Source organism: Panicum virgatum, chromosome 5K (genome assembly GCF_016808335.1).
Source record: "Panicum virgatum strain AP13 chromosome 5K, P.virgatum_v5, whole genome shotgun sequence".
In the NCBI taxonomy this organism is placed as follows: domain Eukaryota; kingdom Viridiplantae; phylum Streptophyta; class Magnoliopsida; order Poales; family Poaceae; genus Panicum; species Panicum virgatum.
Genome location: NC_053140.1, coordinates 53,112,147 through 53,137,641, shown reverse-complemented (window position 1 = coordinate 53,137,641; position 25,495 = coordinate 53,112,147). Strand labels below are relative to the sequence as shown.

At 51.6% G+C, this 25,495-nt stretch overlaps 4 protein-coding genes across 4 annotated transcripts; 2 read left to right on the top strand and 2 right to left on the bottom strand.

The window, feature by feature from the left end:
• The first annotated feature begins 7,518 nt into the window (after positions 1–7,518).
• LOC120708503 (U-box domain-containing protein 16-like) lies at positions 7,519–10,172 on the top strand. Its single transcript, XM_039993789.1, has one exon. The coding sequence runs from the start codon at positions 7,742–7,744 to the stop codon at positions 9,815–9,817; it is 2,076 nt and encodes a 691-aa protein (XP_039849723.1). The 5' UTR covers positions 7,519–7,741; the 3' UTR covers positions 9,818–10,172.
• A 6,057-nt stretch (positions 10,173–16,229) lies between these two features.
• On the bottom strand, positions 16,230–16,706 carry LOC120710240 (E3 ubiquitin-protein ligase CIP8-like). Its single transcript, XM_039995887.1, has 2 exons — positions 16,617–16,706; positions 16,230–16,526 (listed from the first exon to the last, which is right to left on the bottom strand). Exons 1-2 carry the CDS (start codon positions 16,704–16,706, stop codon positions 16,230–16,232), a joined length of 387 nt encoding a protein of 128 aa, XP_039851821.1.
• Positions 16,707–17,914: 1,208 nt separating this feature from the next.
• On the top strand, positions 17,915–20,163 carry LOC120708501 (protein GRAVITROPIC IN THE LIGHT 1-like). Its single transcript, XM_039993787.1, has one exon. The coding sequence runs from the start codon at positions 18,557–18,559 to the stop codon at positions 19,853–19,855; it is 1,299 nt and encodes a 432-aa protein (XP_039849721.1). The 5' UTR covers positions 17,915–18,556; the 3' UTR covers positions 19,856–20,163.
• LOC120708502 lies at positions 19,909–20,968 on the bottom strand. The gene is made up of 3 exons (XM_039993788.1): positions 20,636–20,968; positions 20,469–20,532; positions 19,909–20,319 (listed from the first exon to the last, which is right to left on the bottom strand). Exons 1-3 carry the CDS (start codon positions 20,903–20,905, stop codon positions 20,150–20,152), a joined length of 504 nt encoding a protein of 167 aa, XP_039849722.1. The 5' UTR covers positions 20,906–20,968; the 3' UTR covers positions 19,909–20,149.
• Between the last annotated feature and the right edge of the window lie 4,527 nt (positions 20,969–25,495).

Here is a 25,495-nt window from a genome sequence, read left to right as displayed (position 1 = left end):
ACTCCATCGCCGTGGAACAACACCAGATCCGAACAAAACTGCAGTCCCCACCAACGGAAGACTCCACAGATGTGGAGACAGCAAAAGAGGCGCTGAATGTTCAACCATTGTAGGAAGTAAAAGGCGCTGAAAGCACATTGACCATATTTTCTGAAGGTTCAACCGAACATAAGATCCGACGCCGCCATTAGCCATTACCAATGGCGGCCGGAAGAGCAGATCCGCCGCCGCCAGTAGTAGGACCAACAACCGGAAAGACGATTCCACCAGAAGGGAAAACAGATCCAATCCCTCCTCAAAGAGGATTAGGCCAACGTACCTCGATCTCTCATTGAAGAATGCGACGTCTCCGAAGAAAACGACACATCCACCGGAGAAAATCCAATACGACATAGAAAGCCAGATCGAAAACATCGAAAAGACGATCCAAGGTTTAACCTAATTATTCTGGAGGAAAGAAAATTATTGAAAAAAACTCAACGATGAAGGAGATCTTTAAGAGAATGGACCCCCGCCCCCTTGCCAGCAGCTGGGAGGCCGGAGACGAGAGGAGACAGGGGCCAGAGGAGGTGGCGGGCGGCAAGCGCGGCGCGGAGGCGATCCGCCCGAGGCGCCCTGCGCCGACGCGTGGGACGAGGTGGCTGGGATAGCCTAATGTGTAGGAAGATAGACGAGGGGAAAGATGATTCGTGAACTTGTATCCCAAATATTCCCTAAACTAGCATTCCTCTGTTCTTCTCCAATTGCTCCCTTCCTCCAATACCACCGCACTGTGCTTTGTGGGGACACACACCTGAGTACCTGACACCCGATCGAGATTCAATCGCGCCTCCGGCAGTCGTTTCGCAGCGTTTACTCCCCGCGGCCTGGCCCAGAAAAAACGCGCGACGCAATCAACCTGGTGCTTTAGGGGGACGCGGACCTGTAACGTGGTGCATGCGAGGTTGGTGGATGGTGGCACGTCCGCGCGGGGAACGCTCCGACGTGCGCCGGCTCCGGACCCAGCCAAACCAGCCCTTGGCTTCCTTAAGCCTTTAGGCTGGTGGGGTGGGGTGGGGTGCGGCAGCCACGAAAGCAAGCGGAGGACGGACATGTCGTTGGCATTTCGCGATCGGCCATTTCGGACCGGACCCGGGCGCCGTTTCCAGGCCTACCAGGGACAGCCTACCGAATCCCCCCGCTCTCTCTGCCTCTGCTCCTCGAAGCCGTTCTCGTGTCTCCTTTGTTGCGTCCCTGTTCCGCGCTGAACCACATGCCACCACCGTCCGGAAAGGACGTGCGCGCAAGCCTTCTAGATGGGCGATGATGTGACCGAGCCAAGCCTTCTGCTCCCGCTCGATCTGCAAGCACTGGCTACCATTCTGCTGAGGGGTACGCGCGAGCTAGCTAGGCAAGCTAGCTGCAAACCGCGAAGCTAGGAAATGCGGATCGGCTGGCCCGGCCGTGCTGATCCGGCCACACGTACGGGCGATTTCGATTTGGCAGGGGTACTGTTGCTCATTGCTCGCTGCTCCTCCTGCGGCCTACGGGCTACGGCTAGCTCGTCGTACGGGACGGACGATGCACATGGCTTGGGATTTGGGTGCTGAAGCGTTGAAACGAAATGATCTCCCCTCCACGACGTACCCCGCGGCGGACGTGGGTCTTGCCGCCTCGGCTCTGCTCGGTCCCGATTCTCCCCGTTCCATCCGGTGGGCGGGGCCGCGCGGTCGCGAGCGGCCGAGCCGAGCGAAACCAGCGGCGGAGCTTATCGCTCCAGCTCGGACTGCCAGCGCCGGCCAGCGGCCTTCAATGGCGAGGGGCCCCGCGCCGACACCATCCCGGCCGGTGACCAGAACACGGGGGACCGACACCGCACGCGGCGCGCCAATTTGCCTGCCCCGGATAGCTAGGCCGTCCAGGTCTCTGTCCCATCCCTGCCGCGGCAGCCTGCAGGGCGACGGTCCACTTGGGTGCGGCGGCTCTCTCGCCGTGCCGTCTCGCTTGCGTCCCCACCACCGGAATGTCTTGCATGAGCAGATAAGGCACCGTTTAGTTCCTAAAATAAAAGTTTTTGGTTGCCAAATCGATTGTTTGACTAGATGTCGGAATGATTTTTTTGACACTAATTTAAAAATTAATTTCAGAACTCGCTTGGAAACCGCGAGACGAATCTTTTGAGACTTTTGACCGCATCATTAGCACATGTGGGTTACTGTAGCATTATGGCTAATCATGCACTAATTAGACTCAAAAGATTCGTCTCGTCGTGTACATCCAAACTGTACAATTAGTTTTGTCGTTTATCTACATTTAATACTCCATTCATATGTCTAAAAAAAAGCAAAAAAATTTGACAAAATTTTTTGGGAACTAGAAGATTTCGGTGCGAGCAAGGGGTACATACAGCACAGTGACAGGGGCATCCACGCATGCATGTCCAGCCATCTCCCTTCCAATCTCTAGTCTCTAAAACACGAAAGGGCGTACCGCCCGGCCCATTCCCTGGCCAGCGTGGCCACGTCGGATGGCCTGGATCTTGCATTTCCCGAATATTTTGCAAAAAAGTTCTCGAACTTTAAGAAATCAACCTGCGGTCCGGCTTCCTCACTTAGAAAATTTTATGAAAAAATCCTCAACTTTAATCAAAATCAACCCGCAGTCCAACAGTCACCTTTCCCAGCCATTTTGCAAAAAAGTCCTCGGACTTAAAAGAAATTAACCCGCGGTCTGGCCTCATCTCTCAGGAAATCTTGCGAAAAAGCTCTCAATCTTTCTCGAAATCAACCCGCAGTCCAACAGTCAGGTTCAAGGAAACTTGCAAAGAAAACCTTAAGTTCTCCTAAAATCAACCCACCATACAGATCCTCTCTCACGATTTCTTATAGAAAAAACCCTCAAATTTTAATTAAATAAAAACATAGCCCGTTCCATCCGTTACTTCAACACGAGCAACATTATAGTACAATTTAAGTACCAAAACGCGTTGGAATCAAAACTGCTCGATATAGAATTTGATAAGAATTCAAAAAATCCAACTTCATTATAAAGCGAATTGTAAAATCCAAAACACTATCGCAATTCATTTGCACAAACGCGTACATGAGACCCATTGTACCTACAGTTTGGACAACAAAATACCATGAACACAAAAAATAATCAACACGAAAGTTGCCACAAATTTCAAAATCTTAAACTTTAGTACATAGCACAGTTTTGTAAATTCAAACCGCTTTCCTAATTCGTTCAACAAAAACATCTTATTTTGCTCAAAAAATATAATATCGTACCACCTCTCTTCTATGGCTTCTCATGCTACCTCCACAATAACGCGTCATATTTTCATATATCCACTACTTCCTAAAAAAAATAACACATCGATTAATCGCAACAGGTTTTCGCAAATACATTAAGTATCAGACTAATTATGCTCCGCCCTCCCTAATAAATTATCCTACCCCTTATTTCACCAAAAAAATGTCACAGCTTGATTTCGATACCCAAAATAATATACTACTTAAAACAACATCTCCATAGTATAATGCCCACAATATATACCAGGTGCTCAAAATATATACAAGGTGCAATAACGAGCTGCACACCATGACAACTATGCAAAAATAACAAAGCGACGGATTTATCTTAACTGTGTTCAACCATACAATTAATATATATATATATATATATATATATATATAGACAAATTACTCACTGTTAACCCAACCTGGCGCGGCAACGCCGCGCCCCAGGTTTTCTAGTTCTACCTAAAAGGCGTATCCATGACACCCTGGCGACTGATACGGCCGTGGCTACAACAAGCGTCGTCGTGCGAGCCTTCATGCGCCGACGTCCGACGAGCCCCCAGTTATGCTCCCGGCCATACATCTGTCCTCTCGCTCTCTCGCTGGCACCAGAAGCTGTTTCTTGATAGGAGCAGCTGAAAAACAAAAACAATGGAGCAGCTGGTTCAGTGCAAAGCTTTCTTTCACGCCTGAATTCCGTACGGCAAAACGGAAGGGGACGAGCAAAGCAATGGCCAAACATTCAATTAGCAGGTGGACTATACTTTTGAGTTAGATCTTTTCTGTGGATTTGAGCAAGGGTTCTGTGGGGTTAGGAATATCAATGGATGGTCACTACGTGCTCACAACGGTTAAAAGATCGAGAGATTGTTCCCTCTTTTTTTTTTGTATGTGGATGCCACGAACCAACCTTTATATGGTGCTGTCTAATTGATGTCAGTGTGCAATAGAAGTACTGATCGAAGGGGGAAAAAAGCGTCCTAGTATAGAAACAAGTGTTTATGGCATCTTAAAGATGAAGGAATGCATGCAGGCGCACAGTCATGATTATAGGTGCCTAATTGACTCTGCTTAGAAAATCTCGATGATAGATTAGGTGCGGCATCATATCATTGATCATGCTTCTAGTATCTTTTTCCCCCGTGCCTTTGCCTTTTCTTTCAGTCTGTTCTTCCCCCCACAGACATTGATGACGTCTTTCAATATTATACCAGGAAGATAGCGCAATCATTCGTATGATGAATACTAAAACGTACACCCCTACTACATCGCTAAATAAAAAGGGAGAATAAATGTGTGATTGGACTAAAATAAGCCAATACCTGCTCTACTTTAAGTATCTGAGGCACTGCAAAACAGAGAGAAGAGAAGATGATAGGAGCAGAAAGGAGAATCTGTTTGATAAATAAGCACCAACCAAATATACACCTAAAGAGCCCAACCAACGGTTCATCTATGCCCATGTGGTCATACCCAGCATTAATATTAAACGATGGCATCATAATTTAGTTTCTTTCATCAGCAAGTTTTTTTTAACATACTGGTAATTTCAATCACATACTATGCTGGGATACATTTGTGAACTTTCATTAGGAACTCTCGTTCTCGTTATAAATAGTACACAATATGCATGGAGGAAGTAAGCGCCGAGGAACCATCTAACCACACACACACACACACACACACACACACACACACTTCATTATCCTTGAATGTACCGACTTCCATTTTAAATAGTACTATATGTTACTGCTAGGACTAGTACTAGTTAACGACTCTATATCCACCCAAGTCATGGGAAAAAATCTTTTCTTCAGCTTTAACCACGTTCGTAAATCATGGTTCCATAACAACCCCCCACTGACCATCCCATATCACTGAATGACCATGGTCCATGGGTCCACATCCAGTCAGCCCAAGTACCCGCTGTTTACGAATTAGGTGTCGCCTTTACAAAATCGGTCGGAATTCAATTACCGGTGGCTGCGCAGCCTGTTTGGATTGACCATATATAGTAATCCAGGACCGCCCCGAGTCAAACAAAAGGCACTCGAGCCGCGGCCGTCTCGCTGGCGCGTCTACGAGCGCCGGCGGCCCGGCCACCAGCCCACCACCACCCCCGCACCAACCAAAGACGCCGCCGTCGCGTGTGCCGGGGCAGCCGGCGGAAAGCCGCGCCACCACGAGGGGAGGTTAAGGAAAACGGTCAGCCTCCCACACTGCTTAACGAAAAGGAGGCGCACGGGGTGAAGCCGGCTGCGGAAACCGGCCACGTCCCCTGCACTGCACCAGCTAGGGCGCGATCACCGCGCCGGCGGCGGCAGGGTCTGGCGAGGCCAGACCACGTCCCGGGTTTCGGCTGTGTTGGAGTTGGAGATGGGCCGAACCGTGGCCGCCGAGGTTAACAGAGTAGCAGGTCAAAAGGTGGCCAAGCCGCTAGCCCGCCACGCTTTGGTTATTTAGGGCGGCCGGCGGCGCGGGTCGTGTGGCCTCTTCCAAATGGCGTCGTGCGGCTTGGAATTCGATCGGGTCAAATGATGATTTGCTTGTTCCACATGGCACCGACGCCCGTAATCAGGAGCCCTGCTCGTTGCAACTGCTTTGATCGTAGCCTCGTCGTCCGACCTGTTTGGATCCCTTCCAAAGTTCCAACGCTGCTGCCTCTCTCTCTCTCTCTCTCTCTCTCTCTCTCTCTCTCTCTCTCTCTCTCTCTCTCTCTCTCTCTCTCTCTCTCTCTCTCTCTCTCTCTCTCTGGACTCTGCAGGGAGAAACGAAAAACAAAGGAGAGGAAACCTTGCTCTGAAACAATTCTGACCGCGTCAGCTGGACAATATTCGAGTGGAATTTAGAGCCCCCCTGATTGGAATTGGATTGGATTGCGTTGGGCCGGTCCTAGAGACCCAAATCCGGTAAAATGCCCACGGAGAAAAATAGAAACTCCTGTAAAGCGTCGGAGTCGGACCTCCCGTACTGTTGGAAGGATCCAAGTGGCGCACTGTTCAATGCGGAAGCGCGCTGTGTCAGAATTGGCGACGAGGTACCGTCACATCGATCGCCCAGTCGCCTGCTCTGACCGGCAGAAATTTACTGATCCCACAGCCTGGGGCCTGCCAAAATTCACCATCCTATTCCTATCCTTGGCTCTTTGCTCTCCATCGAGTACTCTGCTCGCATGGCATGATGCTGCCATGAACCAGAACATCAGCAGGTGGTTTTTGAAGAAATCGCACGATTGTTTTCTTGCAAAGTTTCAGTAAGAGTGAGACAGATTAGTTTAACAACCGAACCATACTTGGATTCTCGAGAGCCCATGCTGGCCGTGGTCCTCCACTCCTCTGAAAAAAAAATACAGAAACAAGGCCGCCGGATCTCATTCTCGTGCGCTCTCACCCCATGCTGTCGGCCGTCAACGCACTGTTTGTATGCCCTCGGGCCGCCGCCGCCGAAAGAGCGATCCGATCGAGCCGGAGCTGAGTCACCATTGACCCATCGCGCCACATTGCTAACCCCATCCCTCCGTCCCTTCTCCATCCGACGGCCGCAGGGTCACGCGACACTCCCCGCCCCCCTTCCATTCGTCTTCCCTCCCACTCTCCCAGGGCCAGCCATATATTAAAGACAAAATAGGTTTTTTGGTCCCTCAACTTTGATCTAAGGGTCAACTTCATCCCTCAACTTTCAGATAGGTCAATATAGTCCCTCAACTTTTGTTTTTGGGTCAAACTCATCCTTGTGCTATATTATACTCCATAATAATATGATATTTATGCAAAAAGTTCTCTTTACTCTTGTCTCCTTCCCCTTTTAAATTTCTCAATTGTTTATTATTACTATTAAATATTTAGCCAATGCAAGCAAATCAGTGTAAGCATGAGCATTAATGCATTTAGGAGCGGAACATCACAAGTGTTAAATTTAGAATATAGAATTTTATTTATCCATGCATCACATTGTATTGCGGGCGCACGCAGAGTGAAAATTAAGGAGGGGAAGAAGAAGCCAAGGGTAAAAAGGACTTTTTGCATTTATCTAATTTTTTATGAAGTATAATATTAGTATAAGAATGAGTATGACCCTAAAATGAAAGTTGAGGGACTATATTGGCCAATTTGAAAGTTGAGGGACTATATTGGCCAATTTGAAAGTTGAGAGGCGACTTTGACCCTTACAATAAAGTTGAGGCACCAAAATGGCTATTTTGCCTATATTAAACCCGGGCGCCACCATTAAACTAAGCACATGAAGCGCAGCCATCACAGAAGATAAGCAAGCAAGCAAAACCCCATGCGTGATTCCCTCCAGCTCTCTCAACCAACTGCGCCCGCCCTCATTTATAAGCCTTCCTCTCTGCCCCCTCTCTTCTCCGCCCCGTCATCGGACACCATTTCCACTAAAAACCAGCCGTTCCTCTAGGTGTTAGTTACGGACCAGTCAGTTCCAATTCCTCGTTCTCAATCGCCATGGCTAATCCAAGAACGGTGCTGACCTCCGCGCCGTCGCCGCCCGGCTGCAGCTGCTCCTCCTCCTCCTCGCCGCCAGCGTTCGAGCCGCCGTCGCCGTCCGACGGGGAGCTGCTCCGGTCGCTGCACCGCCTCGCGCGGGACCTGTCCGCCGGCGACGCCGCCGCCGAGACGCCGGCGCCGTTCCTGCGCGCCGCGCTCGCGTTCGTCACGAGGCGGTCCAAGCTCCTGGCGGCCGCGTTCGACGACCTGGCCGTGTGCGCCGCGGCGGCCGACCTGCCGCGGTCCGCCTCGCTGTGCCTCCGCGAGGTGCTCCTCGTGCTGCAGCGCTTCAAGGCCCTGGCCGCCGACTGCGCCGCGCGGAGCCGGATGCGGCTGCTGCTGCAGTCGGACGAGATCGAGGAGGAGGTGCGGGAGCTGCAGCAGGACCTCGCCACGCTGCTCGACCTCCTGCCCGTCGCCGAGCTCGGCCTCGCCGAGGACGTCCTGGACCTGCTGGCGCTCGCGTCGCGGCAGTGCCGGCGGTTCGCGCCGCCGGCCGGGGCGGAGCGGGCGCTCAAGGCGAGGGTGCTGTCGCTCATACAGGGAATCGAGCGGGAGATCGTGCCGGAGCGGGAGCGGCTGGAGGAGATCCTGGAGGAGGTGGGCATCAGCGACGCGGCGACCTGCAGCGACGAGATCGAGAGCCTCGAGTGGGAGATCGGCGACCGCGCCTCGGAGAGGTGGACGGACGCCATGATCGCGCTCGTCGGCCTGCTCCGGTACGCCAAGTGCGTCCTGTTCAGCGCCACGCCGAGGCCTTCGGATTCCAAGACGGGCCCCGAGGTCGACGAGGAGGGGGAGCCACCGGCGGCGCCGCCGGACTTCCGCTGCCCCATCACCCTCGACATCATGCGCGAACCCGTCGTCGTCGCCAGCGGCCAGACATACGACCGCGAGCCCATCGCCCGGTGGTTCGATTCCGGCAAGTCAACGTGCCCCAAGACAGGGCAGGTCCTCACCAATCTGGAGCTCGTGCCCAACAAGGCTCTCAAGAACCTCATCGCCAAGTGGTGCCGGGAGAATGGCGTCGCCATGGAAAGCAGCGAGGCCAGCAAGAGCGAGCCGGCGCAGGCGGTGTCGGCGAACAAGGCCGCGCTGGAGGCGGCGCGCATGACGGCGTCGTTCCTGGTGAAGAAGCTCTCCATCTCATTCTCCCCTGACGCGGCCGACCGCGTCGTGCACGAGATCCGGCTGCTGTCCAAGTCTGGCAACGACTGCCGCGCGTTCGTCGGAGAGGCCGGGGCCGTGCCGCTGCTGGTGCCCCTGCTCTACTCCGAGGACGCGGGGCTCCAGCTGAACGCTGTCACGGCGCTGCTCAACCTGTCAATCCTCGAGGCCAACAAGAAGCGCATCATGCACGCCGAGGGCGCCGTGGAGGCGGTCGGCCACATCCTGAGCTCCGGCGCGACGTGGCGCGCCAAGGAGAACGCGGCGGCCGCCGTGCTCAGCCTGGCGGCCGTCCACACCTACCGGCGCCGCCTGGGCCGGAACATGTCCATCGTAGAGAAGCTGGTGCACCTGGTGCGCACCGGCCCGGCGAGCACCAAGAAGGACGCATTGGCCGCGCTGCTGTCGCTGGCCGGCGAGCGGGAGATCGTCGGGAAGCTCGTGGACGCCGGCGTGGCGCAGGTGGCCCTGTCGGCGGTCGGCGAGGAGGAGACCGCGGCCGCGGTGCTGGCCGCATTGGCGAAGCGCGGCGGCGCGGAGGCGATCGTGGGCATGGACGGCGCCGTGGCGCGGCTGGTGGCCGAGATGCGGCGCGGCACGGAGTGGGGCCGGGAGAACGCGACGGCGGCGCTGGTGCTGCTGTGCCGGCGGCTGGGCGCGCGCGCGGTGACGCAGGTGATGGCCGTGCCCGGCGTGGAGTGGGCCATCTGGGAGCTGATGGGCACCGGCACGGAGCGCGCCCGGCGCAAGGCGGTGTCGCTCGGCAGGATATGCCGGCGGTGGGCCGCCGCCTCGGCCGCCGACGGCGAGCGCGGCAACGGGTGCCCCGCCGCCAGCGTCGTGCCGCCGGCCATGATGGCGTCATGACCGAGTCGCGATGCCAGATAGGGTAAGCTCAGAAAAAAGAAAGAAACGATCCCCCCCCCCCCCCCTCCCTCTTCCCCTTCATCATGTACAAAAAGTTTGCTTAGGCTGTCACGATTCTTTGATCAGAAAGAGAGATAACGGCGAGTGATTGATCAACTGTGCATACGGAAACCTCTGTACGACTGTACCAAATGCAATCTCCTCCATTTCTACAGGAATTTTAGTCCACGCCAGCTCGGCGGTTCGAAGCACGCAATGATACAAAAAAAAGGGATTAGTTTGAGACTCCATTTGCTGATTTGCGGCCTGTCATCAAACAAGGATAACAAAACGAAGAAGGTTGTTTGCTCCTGAACCGTCCTGACGTCTGAGCTACTGTTTGGTACGGGAGGGAAAGCAGCGGGATTTGTTCCGATTAGCCAAGTGATGGCCTGATGGGTCCATCCCGTCTGCTCCATCATCCATCCGGCGTTAACAGAAGGAAGCAGGCGAAGCGACCGCGCGAAAAAAATTTGGCGCTTCTAGTTTTTGGTTATAGGAGTATCATTGGTGGGGTGGTTGATGGGGCCCTGCGGCCTGTGCGACTGGAGGAGGAGGAGGATCGATGGGCTGGCTGATGGCCGATGATGATCGGGACCAGGAATCTGCCACCCTTCTCCCTCCGCCCATTGGCCATTGCCGGCGAGGAATAGACGAGATGGTTTCCACGGCAAGCACGGTACGGGATGCCCTGGTGCCCAACCGCCCCGCAACGCCAGGAACAGGTGCCGGATGGCGCCCGTTCCAGGCTTCCAGCGAAGGCGGCGGGGCTGATCGCGGCCGCGCGCCGCCGGCTGCCGACCAGCCCGTGGTTTTCTTCTCGGTTTCAGTGATGATGATGATGGTGCGGCAGGACACGAGAAGAGGACAGGTTATTCTCGGATCGCGCGGCGTGTCCTTTGTGCGCGGGCGCGGGCCGCGGGGGCCGGCTCGTCCTCCGTCCTCGTCCTCTTGCAGCTTGCCGAGTTTGACCGGGCCATCTCGATCGGGCTGGGCGCTTTCGTGTCGTTTTATAAGATGGTTCAAACTTTAAACCTTGGGTTTAGGCATATCTTTTCAGGCAAGGCAAGGAAAGCACGCCCGCCCCCTTGCCTCCCAGTGGAAAGCCAAGGGATGATGCTGCTCTGCTCCCTGTCATGCTGCACGAAGCATTGCTTTTTCCTTCTCTCCCAATTTCTAATCGGTGTGGCGCCGTTCTGTGTCCGTTGTTTGCATCTCTTCACCCCCAGCCGACTGCAACCGCAAGCGTGACACCGCGGATCCCGGCGTGTATTCCCGTGAAGTCCACTGTTGGAACCATTCCGGACAACATGCCGGTTCACGCCGTCATTCCATGCTGACCTTCGCATGGAAGCGATCGGCATCACGGATGATCTCACCGGAGAAATGTTAAGGGTTGACCTAGCTAATACACACGTATGCACCTAATTTCTTAAAGAAAAGCATCTGTAACCGTAACCCGGCGTCTACAACAGAGTACTAGTTGGCTTTTCGTTTTTAAAAGGGCCGAAGGACATCGTCCTTTTTCCATTGAAAGAGTGCAAAACAAGCAGAAGATGTAGAAATCTGGTTGACACAGTCCAAGCACTCAAATGGTGTTTATTGCCAAATGGTGAGCACTCGGCTTCTAGAACAGAAGCTGAACAGCAGAGGAGACCAGTAGAGGATCTCATAACCGGAGCCATCGTCCTTTTGAGCATTTTTTTTTGCGACCGTGCCTGAGCGTGTTTTTCATTAAGAGGGAGAGAGTTTGAAATACAACAGGGTTGGTTTCAGAGACGTGAAACCAACCCTCCGTTAGCTAAAACACTACACTGGTTCTATGGTGCGACCCGGTGCCCTATCGAAAGTAGCAATTACACACTCAAGGCACTTAAACCCCGCAGCGAACCAAGACACGATCTCATCAACAACCAAGGCTAAGACCTCATCTATTGTTTGAACACGCCGGTTAAAAGTTCTATTGTTTCTCTCCTTCCAAATCATCCAGCAGGACAGTAGCACCAATGAATCGAAACCATGCCGCTCGTCCTTTTGAATGCGCTTCCTCGCAGCTTCCCACCATTCGGCCAGTGTATGAGCTTGCATGGTAGGAGCGACCTCAACCCAACCAAACCTGCGAAGCAGTTTGAACCAGACCTCTCTGGAGAAAGGACATGTGACCAGTAGATGATCAATTGTCTCTGTTGACTGGGAGCATAACGCGCAAGTGTCATCGTCTTCTAAGCCATGCCGCTTTCGACGGTATGCCGTCCAGCACCTGTCATGCAATACAAGCCAAAGGAAGAATTTGCACTTGATTAAAGGAAGTTTTTTTTTGCAGTCCTTTTGAGGGAGTATGCATTTTGTTCTCTCTGCGTCCGGGTGAGCGTGTGACTTCCAACCCAAAAAACTCGAACTTTCTGTAATCTCGTTGCTGTCATGGTAATGAAATCAGGGCTAAGTCCAAGGTTTGGATAAAAAGTACATGTCATCAGAGTAGACTGTAAATATCTGGATCTCTGTTCTTCCCGTTCCCCGCAAACAGCAATTTGGTCAGTATCACCATCACGGCATCACACCAAGTAATGACTCCTCTCCTACTAGCTTCTTCTTTGCCCTTTTGGACCTGTCGCAGATTGCAACCACCGCCGCTCGCCAGGAACCCGGCCGGTCTTGCAGCCGCAAAGCGGGAGGCGGCGTGGCCGGACGCTGCGCGGCCACTCAAACCCGGGCGCGTCCACAGAAAACGGCAACCCCCCCCCCCCCCCCCCCCCCCCCCCCCCCGAGTTAAGGGCCCGTTGAAATCCGGCTCGATGCGGTCGTTGCCAGCACATTTCAGTCGCTCTCGTGTTCCCCCGACGGCGATCGATCCCGGCCGGCGGCGCCGTTCGCCGAGACGATCGAGCCGCTGATCCGCGGCCACGCCATCCGCCGGCAGGGTTGCGGGACGTGCAAGGCAGGGAACTCGCCGCACCGGCCGGTCTGCTGGCTGCTGCTGCTGCTGTTCCTTGTCGCTGACAGCATCGCAACGTGGACAACGGGAAGTTCATGGAATTTCGCTTCGCGGAGGCGCCAAAGATTTCAACTTGTTCTTCAGTTGGGGATGATCTTAGGCCTTGTTTAGTTCCCACCCCGTAAACGCAAAAACATAAAATTTTGCGAATTTTTTTGCTAATTTGAAGTACTAAATGAAGTCTATTTACAAAACTTTTTGCATGGATGTGTTGTAAATCGCGAGATGAATCTAATGAGCCTACTTAATCCATGATTTTCAACAGTGATGCTACAACCATCCGATAATTATTAATTACTCATGAATTAATTAGCATCATTAGATTCATCTCGCGATTTACAATCCATCTGTGCAAAAAGTTTTGTAAATAGACTTCATTTAGTACTTCAAATTGGTAAGATTCTTTTGCAAAATTTTTTTGCAAAAAAAAACTAAACACAACTAGGTGTCCAAGACTGAGCGAACGACAACGATCGCATCGGAGGAAATGGGTCACATCACAGAAGCTGGAAGAACAAGCCTGACCTGTGAAGACATATCGGCATTCGGCCGTCGTCTTGCATATTCTCTTTTACCAGCGCGAGCCTTATCGATTTATCAACTTGTTTGCATTTCTTTTTTGGTGATTATCCTGGCAGTATGGTAAGTAGCTTTCAGTCCCCGGAGTGGTCTACATGTCGATTGTTAATTGCCAAAAAATCTCGGATTTGTCAACTTACCTCCCTTTCTCTGAAAACCCAGTGAACGTCGCCGTCTTATCCCCCCCCAAGCGATCAACACGAGCTTCTGGCTCCATTCAGAAAAGTGCGTCTGCTCCTGCACTTGTACTGTACAGTTGCAGGTAAATGACGGTGTGCAGTTTGCTGAACAGAAAAAATGTTTGACTTCAAGTACATTCGGCATGCTATTCAGCTTAGCACATCACCAGGCCCAGGGTAATAGATCTTCTTGGTTTTACAAGTGGTGACACCAGGCAGCGGTCGATGAGCTAGCGTGTTCATTTTTATTTAGCTTACCTTTGATTGAAATTCGAATTAGTTTGTTTAAGTAAGTTTTTGGTCGACTCAATGATCTACCAAAGCGAAACTTGCATCCCTGCTTGCGCATGCCATCTTGCTGACCTTTGATTTTTCAAAAAGAGGAATAGTTATTTTCGGATTAGTGAGTGGCTTATGTCAAGCAGGTTTGACGTCCAGTAGACAACCAACAATTGTAGTATTGCACAGTTTGCAGATGACTGATGATGTGCAGGCTGTGGAATGCTACTGCACATATATTCTTAGATGCTAACAGTGAAATGAGTTTGACTTCAAGGACACTCAGCATGTTATTTAGGATCATGCATCATCAGGGGACCAGGGAGGTTGATTTTTGCGGGCACGGGCATGCCATCTGGTTTTCATTTTCTGCGTTTCTGAATTGCTTATATATCATGCAGGTTTGGCGTCCAATATACAGCCACCAGCTGTACTATTAAAATTAAACGTCTCCCTCAGTGAAAAAAAAAAACCCTGACATGTCAACCATCGACATGCATCACTTGATGGATAGCAAATCAAGGAGAGTTGAGATAAAATAGACGGCAAAGAACTGTTGGTCAATAATGGCCAGTGGAGCTGCGGATTGGGTATTGCCAAATCATTGTTGATTATGTAAGCAGGGACAGTGTTAATGGAGTATATCTCAAGGACAGCCATCTGGTGTTCAACCGTCTGCTAGTTAATGTTGTAATGATATATTATTAACATTGCTGACAAAATCAATGCGATTTGCTGATGATAGTTTGTCTAATTAATTCTACTCTGTATCAGGGAAAGTATCCCGGCCCAATACAAAAAGAGCCTGTCCAAAAAAACAAAAACAAAAGATCTTTTCCATCAAAACCGTCAGAACCATGACGTCGATATAGAAGATAAAAAAAAAAAGAACAAGGAAGATCTGGATGAACTTGAATAACACAATCAGACTACAATAGTCGCTCGTCCGAAGAACGGATGCATAGAAATACTTGAGAAACGGGCGGGGCAAGGGGCTGTGCTCCTGTGCCCTGAGCTCCCGTTGTAGTATGCCCTACAACACTTTTCTGGATTCATTCACATCTCTCTTACGCCCCTTCACCAGTGTCGCTCTTTCAGGTTGTTCCCCCTCGTTTAAAATTCAGATGAGGAAGAAAGAGAGCGTGCGATGAGGGCATCCCTGTATAACTTCCAGAAGATGGATAATTTATGTATCTATAAAGCCCATTAGGATCAAATTATATTCAACATTTTCTAAAAAATAGTTCAACATTTTACTGTATTAGATTCAATATCTTTTACAAACTATTTCAATATTTGGATATAATAGATTCAACATTTATCAACTTGCATAAACATTTTTTTAACAAAAATCGCCGGTCGCCCCACCCTTCCTCTCCGACGCCGGTGGTGGCGGGGCGCTCCCGCGCAGGTGGGCAAGCGCGGCGGAGCAGCGGCCGCGCCACCAGTAGACCACGGCGGCCGGTAGCAGTGGCGGGCGATGCGCGCCGAGGGGAGCATTCCCGCTCGCGGGGCCAGCAACACAGCTCGGCGAGGCCGTGAGGGCGGCGGCGGCGTGCAGGGCTGGGGGCGCGTGGCATCGGAGCGCACCCGTGTAGGGGCCGGCGGCGGTGCACGGGGCCGACAGTGGCGGGAACAGCGGGGACGGCAGCGTTAATGGAGGAGGCAAAGGCAGGGGAGGTGGTGTGGGTGAAGAAGATCCAATGGGGCTAGTTTTCGCACAAATCTCAAATACTACTAGAAGGTGAGTAAGAAAAAATCTATGGAAAGATGTATAGGATTTCCGGTGCGATAAGGCTTAAGGTAAAAAGGGCCATGTGATTGTATCGGGGGGCCAATGTGACCTGGCAAGGCGTAGGCCCGGCCCATTCAGGCGACCGAGAAAAAGAAAATACTAGGCCTCATACTGGGTTTGCAGCACTAGGAAACCCAGCAGATAATTTGTATCAGGGCCCAAAAATGATTATACTTTTGGCCCGTTAGGCTTGTGTTAATCGCAACAAAAGAATCCTTCGCCTCTCAAAAAAAAAAGGGAATCCTTCGTCCCTCTCAAAAAAAAAAAACAACAACAAAAAAGATTCCTTCGTGAACTGGGCTGAAAGCGTACCACGGTGCGTATGTGTTATTACCGCCACATGCCAACACATCTTTTGCGAGAGATAGAAAGAACGTGGCTCTACACGTGCCTGTATACAAACCTATAATAGTCTAACACGATCAGTTAGCCCGTGTCGCGTATCCGTTGAATTTGTGTCGCAACCACAGAGAGCCCTTACCACACACACGAGCATGTCAAAACAGCCCGCGGGCACCGCACCGTCCGTGTCGCGCCCCGAGCGGGTCACACCATGGCGTCCATGATCTCGGTGGGCGAGAGGAGGACGTCGGCCCGGCACACGGGGCAGGTCCACCGGCGCTGGAGCCACAGGCCGATGCAGTCCGCGTGGTACACGTGCCCGCACGGCCGCAGCCGCCGCCGCCCGCCCCACCCCGCCTCCGCCAGCCGCGCCTTGCAGATGGCGCAGAGCTCCACGTCGCCGTCGCCCCACGGGTCCGGGCCCGGGCCCCGCTGCTGCTGGCCGCCCCCTCCCCCCTGCTGGGGCCGCCCGACGGCGGCGGCGGCGGCGGAGTCCTTGCTCTTGTCCAGCAGCCCTTCGTGCTTCACCCCCGTCGAGAACGCGCCGCCGCCGCCGCCCCGCTCCTTCGCGGCGGCGCAGCAGCAGCACACGGCGCAGATGACGGCGCCGAGCGCCCCGATGCACGCGATGACGCCGAGAGCTATGAACGGACTGGCGATGCTCGGTGCCGCGGCGGCCATTGATGGTCGGAAGCTAGCGTCGTCGCACGCCGTGGCGTGTAGGTTGCTGTGCCGCGCCGCACGCGTTTGCTGCTGGTGCCTGCGGGGGTGCGCGCTAATAGATGCGGCAAAGTAATTGGGAAGTAGGCTGCTGCTCGACTTGCTTTGTCGCACACGATCTCTAATCCTAAATACATTCGAATTTGGACGTGTGCATCTTTCAGTCAGGCAAGAAATTAGATTCGGATAAGTACTTGGATTGGATTCCACATCCAAGTCAAGAGTTCATCAGCAAATTCGATTCAATTTTCGTTCCCGAAACGAGCAGAAAACAAGTTACAAATGTTTGCATATTGCTGATGAACCAGGCACCGACGAGAGGTCGTATCCCAAAGCGGAACTTCTGATCCCGTAGCTTTTGCCTGCCGAGGCGAGGCAGACCAGTCAGTATTCAATACGGAGCGCCATGACCGGCGAAGCATGGGCCGCCTAATGGCTAGTGGCAGCCTAATCAATGCGCCGTGTTAACCACGAGCGTAGCGTCCGTTAACAAGAACGAGCTTTGCGAGATTTACAGGTGGACGTTGTGTGGATGCCATTGCTTGGCACCTCTCAAATGATGTGGCGATTTGCAAAATACAGCAGGGGCTTTTCCGCTTTAAAGCTCGAAATCCTTTTGCTTTGAGTTTTAAATTTGGAAACAAAAGCAGCGCCTTTGAGCTGCCTTCATATGAGCTGAGCTACGCATTGTGAAATGCACATTAGTGCATCTTCTCCCAGTTTAGATGGTGAGCTTGTTTATCTTTTCCCTTACTACCACGACCAACATTGTTTAGTTGGGCAGAGAAAAATTCAGTCGTTCATGGTTCACGATTGCTCCCCGGAATAATATTAAGTACACTCTAAATGATACTGAATACCTACCATTATTTTTTGGGAGGGCACTGAAGACTGAACTTAATCGAGCGCCAGAGCCGGCTCAAGATCAGTTTTCACCGGTCATAAACCCTTTTCTTAATTGCAACGTGGCCACGTCCTCTGAACTTTGAGGGTCTGAATATTCCCCTTCCATCCCACGGTAAAGATCTGGAATAGAAGCTGAGAAGTCAGATCTGCAGTTACAGAGCCTAAAATAAAGATATCAGTCGGTTACTGCCTTTTACTGGAGGCTGGCTGTGCAGAGCCGGTCAGAAGAGGCGACGAACACGGCGTCCACTCGCCAATGCCCCAGCTATTGCTAGGGTTTCCGAACCCCGCTTCCTTCGGTCGGCAGCATCCCTTGGCCTCTTGGGATTACAAAAGAAACACACCGCACCTGGCTCCCACTCCTTTCTTTGTTCGAAATCCATTGGAGCCCACGAGGTCGTTGCCTCCCTCCCCCACCCAAAACCCTCTAGGCCTCTACCTCTGCTAGTCTGCTACTAATAAGTGAGTCCCATCACTTCAAGTTCCAGTCTTGGATCCTGGAAGATTCTGAGCGATCTCATCATCTCACTCTCGATGGGGCCTATTCTTGGCAGGCTTTTCGCTTCCTGGATCCGGGCTGATGTGCAGGAATGGCAGTTCTAGGAGTTTCAGGACCCGCCACATAAAAGGTACCACTCATTACAGGAATCAGGCCTGTTCTATTCTTGGATCGTCGGTTGTATTTATTTCTTCTTCTGGATGGCAACCGGGTTGACGCAAATCCTTTATTCGTACTGTAATCGTGTTCTTGGCATTGATTTGATCTCAATAAACATCTTCGAAAGCCGCGATCTTTCTTCTTGGAATCTATGCGCGTTTGACTTCTTGTCTCACGCAGACTGAAGAGCACGGGCACTCGGAGTCGGACGCAGCTCGGTCTCCTCCTGGACGGAGGAATCTTGCAGATGGAGCCGGCAAAGGGGAAGATGAGGACTTCCTCCAACCTGCTTCTGCGAATCACGGACATCTGCAAGGTGCATTCCGTCGGCGTCGCGGAGAACGTCGGCGGGAAGCCCAAGGCCGACAGCACCGGGGGGAGCAGTGAAGACGGTGCACACCTGAAAGTACATCCGCATCAAGTCTCTGACCATGAGAGTTGCTCCGGAAGCTCCACTGCGCGCTATGAGGAAGCGGTTGTGGAGAAGCTTCTTGAGGCAATCTCTTGTCTGAAGCTGGCTTATGTCAAGGTTCAGCAAGCACATGTGCCGTATGATCCTGAAAAGATTGCGGCCGCTGGTGAGCATTTCGCGTCCGAGCTTGAAGGGACGTCTGGGCTTAAAGATCTGTATGTTAGTGCCAACAAGTGGAGCAATCCAATGTACCAGTCTCATGTCAGCTCAAGAATTCATGAGCATCAGAAGCTCGCTGTGGATTTGCAGGCTGACATCTGCAAGAAAGATTCTGAACTTGTTGTGTTGCGCGCAGAGTTGGAAGAGCTGGAAAGGAGTAATATGGAGCTGAAGGAGGAGGTTGATCGGAGAGCAATGCACACAGAGAACAAAATTGGCATTGGCAAGGGGGAATTAATGGATGTGTTCATCGAACTGTTTGAGGGTTCGTCGAAGCATATACACGATTTTACAAAACTCGTCGTCAGTTGGATGAAAGTTTCAGGATGGGACCTCGGCATCTCTAAATTTCCAATTGACAAATCTGTGGTATATGAGAAAAGGTCTCATAAGAAGTATGGTGTTGAGGCGTACTTTGCTCGTGCAATGCTTATGGGGACCAAAGAAGAGTACTTCTCCATGGATTCGTATGATAATGTTATGAGTTTTAAGGATCCATTTGATGCTCTTATGGAGGCTCCAAATTCTGCTTTTGGAAGATTTTGCCGAGAAAAGTATCTGGTGGCTGTACCCAGGAGTATGGAGGATTCCTTCTTGGGAAATTTGGATCACAGAGCATTTGTCGAGAGGGGTGGTCATCCAAGGACACAATTTTACCAGACATTTGCAAAAATGGCTCGACATGTTTGGGCATTGCTCACAGTTGCTCGCTACTTGAAACCAAGAGCTGAAATGTTCTTTGTGAAGACTGGAGTTCAGTTTCAAAAGAAGCACATGGAAAGTGTACCAGCCAAATTGACCACGGAGGAAGCAAAGTTCAGTGTTGGCTTTACAGTAATGCCTGGCTTTAAGATTGGATGCACTGTCATCAGGTGCAAGGTCTATCTGTCCACGCTGGATGCACGGCATTTCTAAACACATCATATAACTAAAGCATTAGGTAAGCAGAATGCAATAGCTTTATAGTATAGTTCTATAAATAAAGCTTACGATTGGAAGCTCCTCCTGTATTACGACGAGGAACATTAGCCAATATATATAACTGAAGAGCACTAACTTGTTGTAAAGTCTTATGCTACTATATGAAATATTTTCAGTGTTCTGAACTTTTCTTAGTCATGCCTTTGTTCCTATGGAAAATTGAACGTGTAACATTTTCTGTATATCTAACCATGAGTGAAACAATGCTTCTGATAGTAAAATAGAATTTCATCTGGCAAAAAGTTTGGTGAAGAAGTTTGCCGGTTTTGGGTTCTCCAAGCATGCGACATGCGCATATCTCCCTAGTTTGTCAACCTGCCTTGGCTCCCCCCTTGTGTCCTTCTTGCAGATCTTGCAGGTCTTATCGACCCAGCCGTCCTCCACGTATTCCCCGTCGACTGTATTTGAAGCCAGTTTGGTTGGTCAGTATTCACTATTCAGTAACTTGATATTCATTCTCTTCTTCAGAAACGAATAGCTAGCAATTCAGTCCTGCAGTGTTTATGTGAATATAAGCAGACAGTACTCATGATACTGACACACGTACCATCGACATACGACTTGAAGAAATCATTGTAGGTGCCGCCAATCTTCCTCCTAAGCGCTCCGTACTTCATTGCAAACCCAAGCAGAAGTTAGTCAGCATACAGGAAAGTTCAGATTACCGATTGCAACATCGTTGATCCGCGGCTGGTTTGATCGGTGATTCCGTACCTGCTCCCTTGTCATCCTCCCTCCACCTTTGGTCTTCTCCCGGGCCTCGTACAGCAGCTCGGCGTCCTTCTCCGACCTGACCTGCGAGAAGTCCAGCGCCTCGGTGATGCTCCCAAAGAGGGACTGCTTGTTGCCCTCCTCCTCATCTCCCTTTGCATAAGCTCTAACTGATCTGAGGCTACCACCGCTCGGCCTGAAGGACGGCATGGTCTGGTGAGCTCCAAACGCGGAGCTCTTGGACGGGGTCAGCGGGAGAGCCCTCATGGCCATGGCTTCAGCCTTCAGGAGTTTAGTTGCAGTTGCAGCTGGTTTCTGCACAAGTACAGACTCGCCAAAGAGATTGGCTATTATATATGCCGGGCAGCACGGCAGTTTTGTGGAGGGCACAGGGCTACGTGGTGAAAGGAAAGCCTGCTGAAACGAGAGGGGGATTTTGGCCCAGAACGACGTGGGTGCGTTCAGGCTTCAGACCACACGAAGGTGTTGAACGCTGCTGCCTGCAGCGCCGTGTGTGGCCCACGAAGGAGATGGCTTGCAGTTGCAGGAGCTGGGGGCTCTGGCTGCGTGGCTGGTTTAGCTGATGTGTACGTGAAGGGATATTTGTGGAGCACAGAAATGCTTTGCATGTTTGGATAGAAATGAAAAAAAAAGTATTGTGGAAATGACATCCGTAAAAGTGTAAAACCAACAAATCTCAGGAAATTCTGATGACACAGCAATCAAGATTTAGTTGGCCTTAACGATTTTCTGGAGAGCACTTGAGAAATTAGCCTTCCTGTCCACGCATCTGATTCTTTGAAATGAGACATTTGTGGCTGGGAGTCTTGCATTCATTGCATGATCCTCTCCCATTTCATGTAGATAATGTTCTATGCTGAGCTTCACCCGGGACCTCGCATTAGCTTGAAACTAGAAAGACTGGCGCGGCGTTGCCGTGCCATAACCTGTAGCCCAATGATTGGTACGAAGGCTGGGAATGTTTTTCGCGAAATTTTAGGCTGTGGATTAATTTATAGAAACTTTAGTGTATTATTACTTAGTTAGAATGTAGGGGCTGCGGGTTGATCGTCATGATTTTGGGAGCTTTTTTGCAAAGTCTATGGAGCATGGTTTAATTGCTGTAGAGCTTGGATTTGTAAAAAATGCATGGATCGTGGGTTGGTTGTCATAAAGTTACCTGAGAGGTAGTTGGATCGAGAGAGTTCTCGTAAAATTGCTGAAGAGGTGGCTTGAATAAATGATATTTATGAATTAACTGAGTGTGGGCTGGACTATATATTAATTTTGATAAAGTTCAAGGAGTTTTTTTATAAAATTAAGTGTAGGCTGAAATTAACTGAGTGTGGGCTGGACTATATAAATGAGTTGAGTATAATTGACAATAAAGTTACTTTTTTTTCTCCAAAGGTAGGAATTCTCTGGTATATTCTATTATAGCCAGTGTTATAGCCCATTATGCAGTGTGTAAATGTGTGAGGCGATTTAACCCGTCCACGATATACATTAAGCGGGTTGGTTCTGTAGAAGTCTTGGTGTGTTTTCTGTGGATTTGTTGTTCGTGGAGTGTAAATTGATTTCACCAAAACTCATAGGGTTTTATGTGGAGCGACGTAGATAGAGTGCGAGTTGATTTTATCAGATTTCAGAGATTTTTTAAAAAAACTGTAGTAGGCCAAACATATAATTGGTTCCGTGGGCCCCACATACGGTGGGACCCACTTTTGGGTCTCGTGAGTCCACAGTGGGGACCACTTGTGGGACCCACATTGTTGGGTCCTACGGGGCCCACGGTGGGGCCCACTTGTGGGACCCACATTATTTGGTCCTACGGGGCCCACGGTGGGGCCCATAACCCACTTGTGAGTCCCATGAGTCCACAGTGTGGCCCATTTGTGGGTCACGTGGGTCCACAGTGGGGCCCACTTGTGGGACCTACATTGTTGGGTCCTACGGGGCCCACGGTGGGGCCCATATGTGGGACCCATATGTTGGATCAATCTGAGCCATTCACGCGTGATCCGACGGCCGAGATATTTCAGCCTACGTGGCGCAATGTGGGGGCAGAAATCCCCCGTTAGGTCTTTTAAAGAATCCACAGTGGGGCCCACTTGTGGGACCCACATTGTTTGGTCCTACGGGGCCCACGGTGGGGCCCATAACCCACTTGTGGGACCCATGAGTCCACAGTGGGGCCCATTTGTGGGTCACGTGGGTCCACAGTGGGGCCCACATTGTTGGGTCCTACAGGGCCCACGGTGGGGCCCATATGTGGGACCCATATGTTGGATCAATCTGAGCCATTCATGTACGATCCGACGGCCGAGATATTTCAGCCTACGTGGCGCAATGTGGGGGCAGAACCCCCCAGGTCTTTTAAAGATAAAGTGGGCAACCATGTGCACCGTGCACGACATCATCAATGCTAGACGTGATTGTTTATCTTGCTCGCTTGACTTGGTTCCTGATAAGTGCAAGGTACAGCACCGGCATAGAGCCCCGAGCAGGCCTGACTTTAGCTCGGATTTGGATGAGTTCAGTTGTAGTAGAAAGCAAGGTCTATCAGGATTCAGGATTTCGATGCTATTCTAATCCTAGGATCTCCAATTACTCGTGCTCGTGCATAATGCCAGGATGCTGGACACAGGTAGTACGTGCTATGCTTGACCGTGGCGCTTAAAAAAAAAGGAAACATCTCTGCGCCCTCGTTGCGAGTTTCAGAGGCAGTTTGACCCTTGAAGGTTACCAGAAAACAGGGATCACTTGAAGAGAAGATTGGGGCAGCCACAGACCCATGACTGCATGACTTTCCTAGGCGGCCGAGTTGGCTAGCCCAATCCGATAGCGTCGCTCCCACAAGATCATGAGTTCGAATTCTAGCTGGTCGTGAGTTCGAATCCTAGCTGGTCGTGAGTTCGAATCCCAGTTGTGACGAATTTTTGCTCGTGTATAAAAAAATCTTCTCACTGTGCACGCCGAAAGGCTTGGCCCATTCGAGCATGGGCCAAGATTCGAAGGTTTTTTTTTCCTACGGCCGTGAGAAGCCGTAATTGCTTCCTCTTAACGGAAAAACGGTGGCAACCCCAAAGTGCCACCATCTCCGTGATTCCCCCGTCAGACCGTAGCACCATCCAGCAGCATCAATGCCGAAGCAAAATCATGGCGCCGTGCCGTGTCACGCCCCTTTCGCGTGGCGCCGGCCGATCGACCGGATCGATGCCACGCAGCGCGAACAGTCGCTCCCGATCCCTTTTCCATCGTCATGGGCTGTTTTCACTTCCAAAATTTCTTTCTCACAACTTCACTATTCATCTATTACATCAAATCTTTTACCTTATGCATGGAGCATTAAATGTAGATAAATAAAAAAATTAATTGCATAGTTTTAATGTACACGACGAGACGAATTTTTTGGACCTAGTTAGGTCATAGTATAACAACAATTACCACAAATAAACAAAAAAGTGCTACAGTATCCGATGTAACTCTTTTTACCACTATTTTACGAATCTAAAAGCCATGATCGCAAGAAGTTTTGGCCGTCCGCTTCGGTGCTCAACTGTTCACGCAGGTGACACCGTCAGGCGGCGAAGAAATAAACGCATGCAGACGCTGCCGGCACTGCAGTAATTGGGGGATTAGTGGCATGATTAGGTTTTAACTTTTAAGCATGGTTTCCAGCATTGGAATGGCAGCGAGCCAACGACCATGGGGGAATTTGTGTGCTATGGACCGCCGGCATGCGCCGTGAGCTGGCCTGCATTCCAAGAGAAGAAGAGGAGGAAATTAGCGGAAGATTTATCGGGGGATTCGCTGCTGCTGCGGCGTCCTTGTCATTGAATAGCCTGGCCGGGGGACTGCGCTGCGCCTGTTCCTCTCTCGCCCGTCGCGTTGCCCGTCTCTTCCATCTACGGCGGCGTCGGCGTCGGCGCGTCGCCAGCTTTGCCCCGGTCCGGCATCCCGCGCGTCGCACGTGCGTTGTCACGTCAGGTCAAAGGCCTGCCCCACTCCGCTCGCTCCCTCCTTTAATCCTGGCCTACGCTATACTGTAGTGTAGTACGTACAGTACGTGCCTAACAAATTACTAGTAGCTAGTCTACCAGTACTACTACGGTGTACCGCCGGTACATTTTGGCACGACGAGTATACGTGTCCTAGCCTACCAACCAGCCCATCGTGACGGTGTGGTACCACCAGGTGCTGGTTCGTGCACGCACGTTGACAAGGCAGGTATCCGGTCATGTCGCCGGCCGGGACCAAGGGTGCGGCTACGCCGTCGGGCGGACGTATGGAATGCTCCAGCGCCGGCACCGTCCTCCACCCACCCTCCGCGTACTTACTTTTAGACTGTGTTCGCTGCATTTTTATTGCATCCAACCAACAATATTTCTCTCACACACAAAACTAACACCAGCTAGTCAGCAGTATTTTTCTTTCACAAACAATCAACACCAGCCACCAGCACCAGCAACCGAACACAGTCTTAATTGGGCACTGACGAATCGAGGCACGCTAATCCCGTGACGGGGCAGGCAGACATGGGCCTTAATCCCAGCGACGACGCCGGCGGCGGCGGCGGCTCGTCCTCGTCCCCAGCCACTGCCCAGTCGTTGGTCACGCCTCGACGCCGACGGGTGACGTGGCCGCCCCGCCCCCGTTGTCAACGGCGGCCGCCGGGCCGGGCACGCCGAATCTTGAGTGCGCGCCGTGTCGCGGGCTCTTCGCGATTAGAGGAGAGCCCCCCGGGAAAGATGGCGCGGCACGGGGGAGCTTAAACTAATGGCGCTCAATGCGGCGAGGGGAGCCAGGATGACACAGGATCCTGGCCTCTGCTGACTGCCGGTGCCCGGACGCTGCTCGATT

Bases quoted from the DNA above. Each gene is read 5' to 3' on its own strand.
- LOC120708503 (XM_039993789.1), top strand. From the start codon at position 7,742: ATGGCTAATCCAAGAACGGTGCTGACCTCCGCGCCGTCGCCGCCCGGC.
- LOC120710240 (XM_039995887.1), bottom strand. From the start codon at position 16,706: ATGGCCGCCGCGGCACCGAGCATCGCCAGTCCGTTCATAGCTCTCGGC. The intron at 16,527-16,616 runs GTGTGCTGCTGC...CTGCTGGACAAG, and splicing joins TCGGCGCCGTCATCTGCGCC to AGCAAGGACTCCGCCGCCGC.
- LOC120708501 (XM_039993787.1), top strand. From the start codon at position 18,557: ATGGAGCCGGCAAAGGGGAAGATGAGGACTTCCTCCAACCTGCTTCTG.
- LOC120708502 (XM_039993788.1), bottom strand. From the start codon at position 20,905: ATGGCCATGAGGGCTCTCCCGCTGACCCCGTCCAAGAGCTCCGCGTTT. The intron at 20,533-20,635 runs GTACGGAATCAC...TTTGCAATGAAG, and splicing joins GGAGGATGACAAGGGAGCAG to TACGGAGCGCTTAGGAGGAA. The intron at 20,320-20,468 runs GTACGTGTGTCA...CTTCAAATACAG, and splicing joins CTTCAAGTCGTATGTCGATG to TCGACGGGGAATACGTGGAG.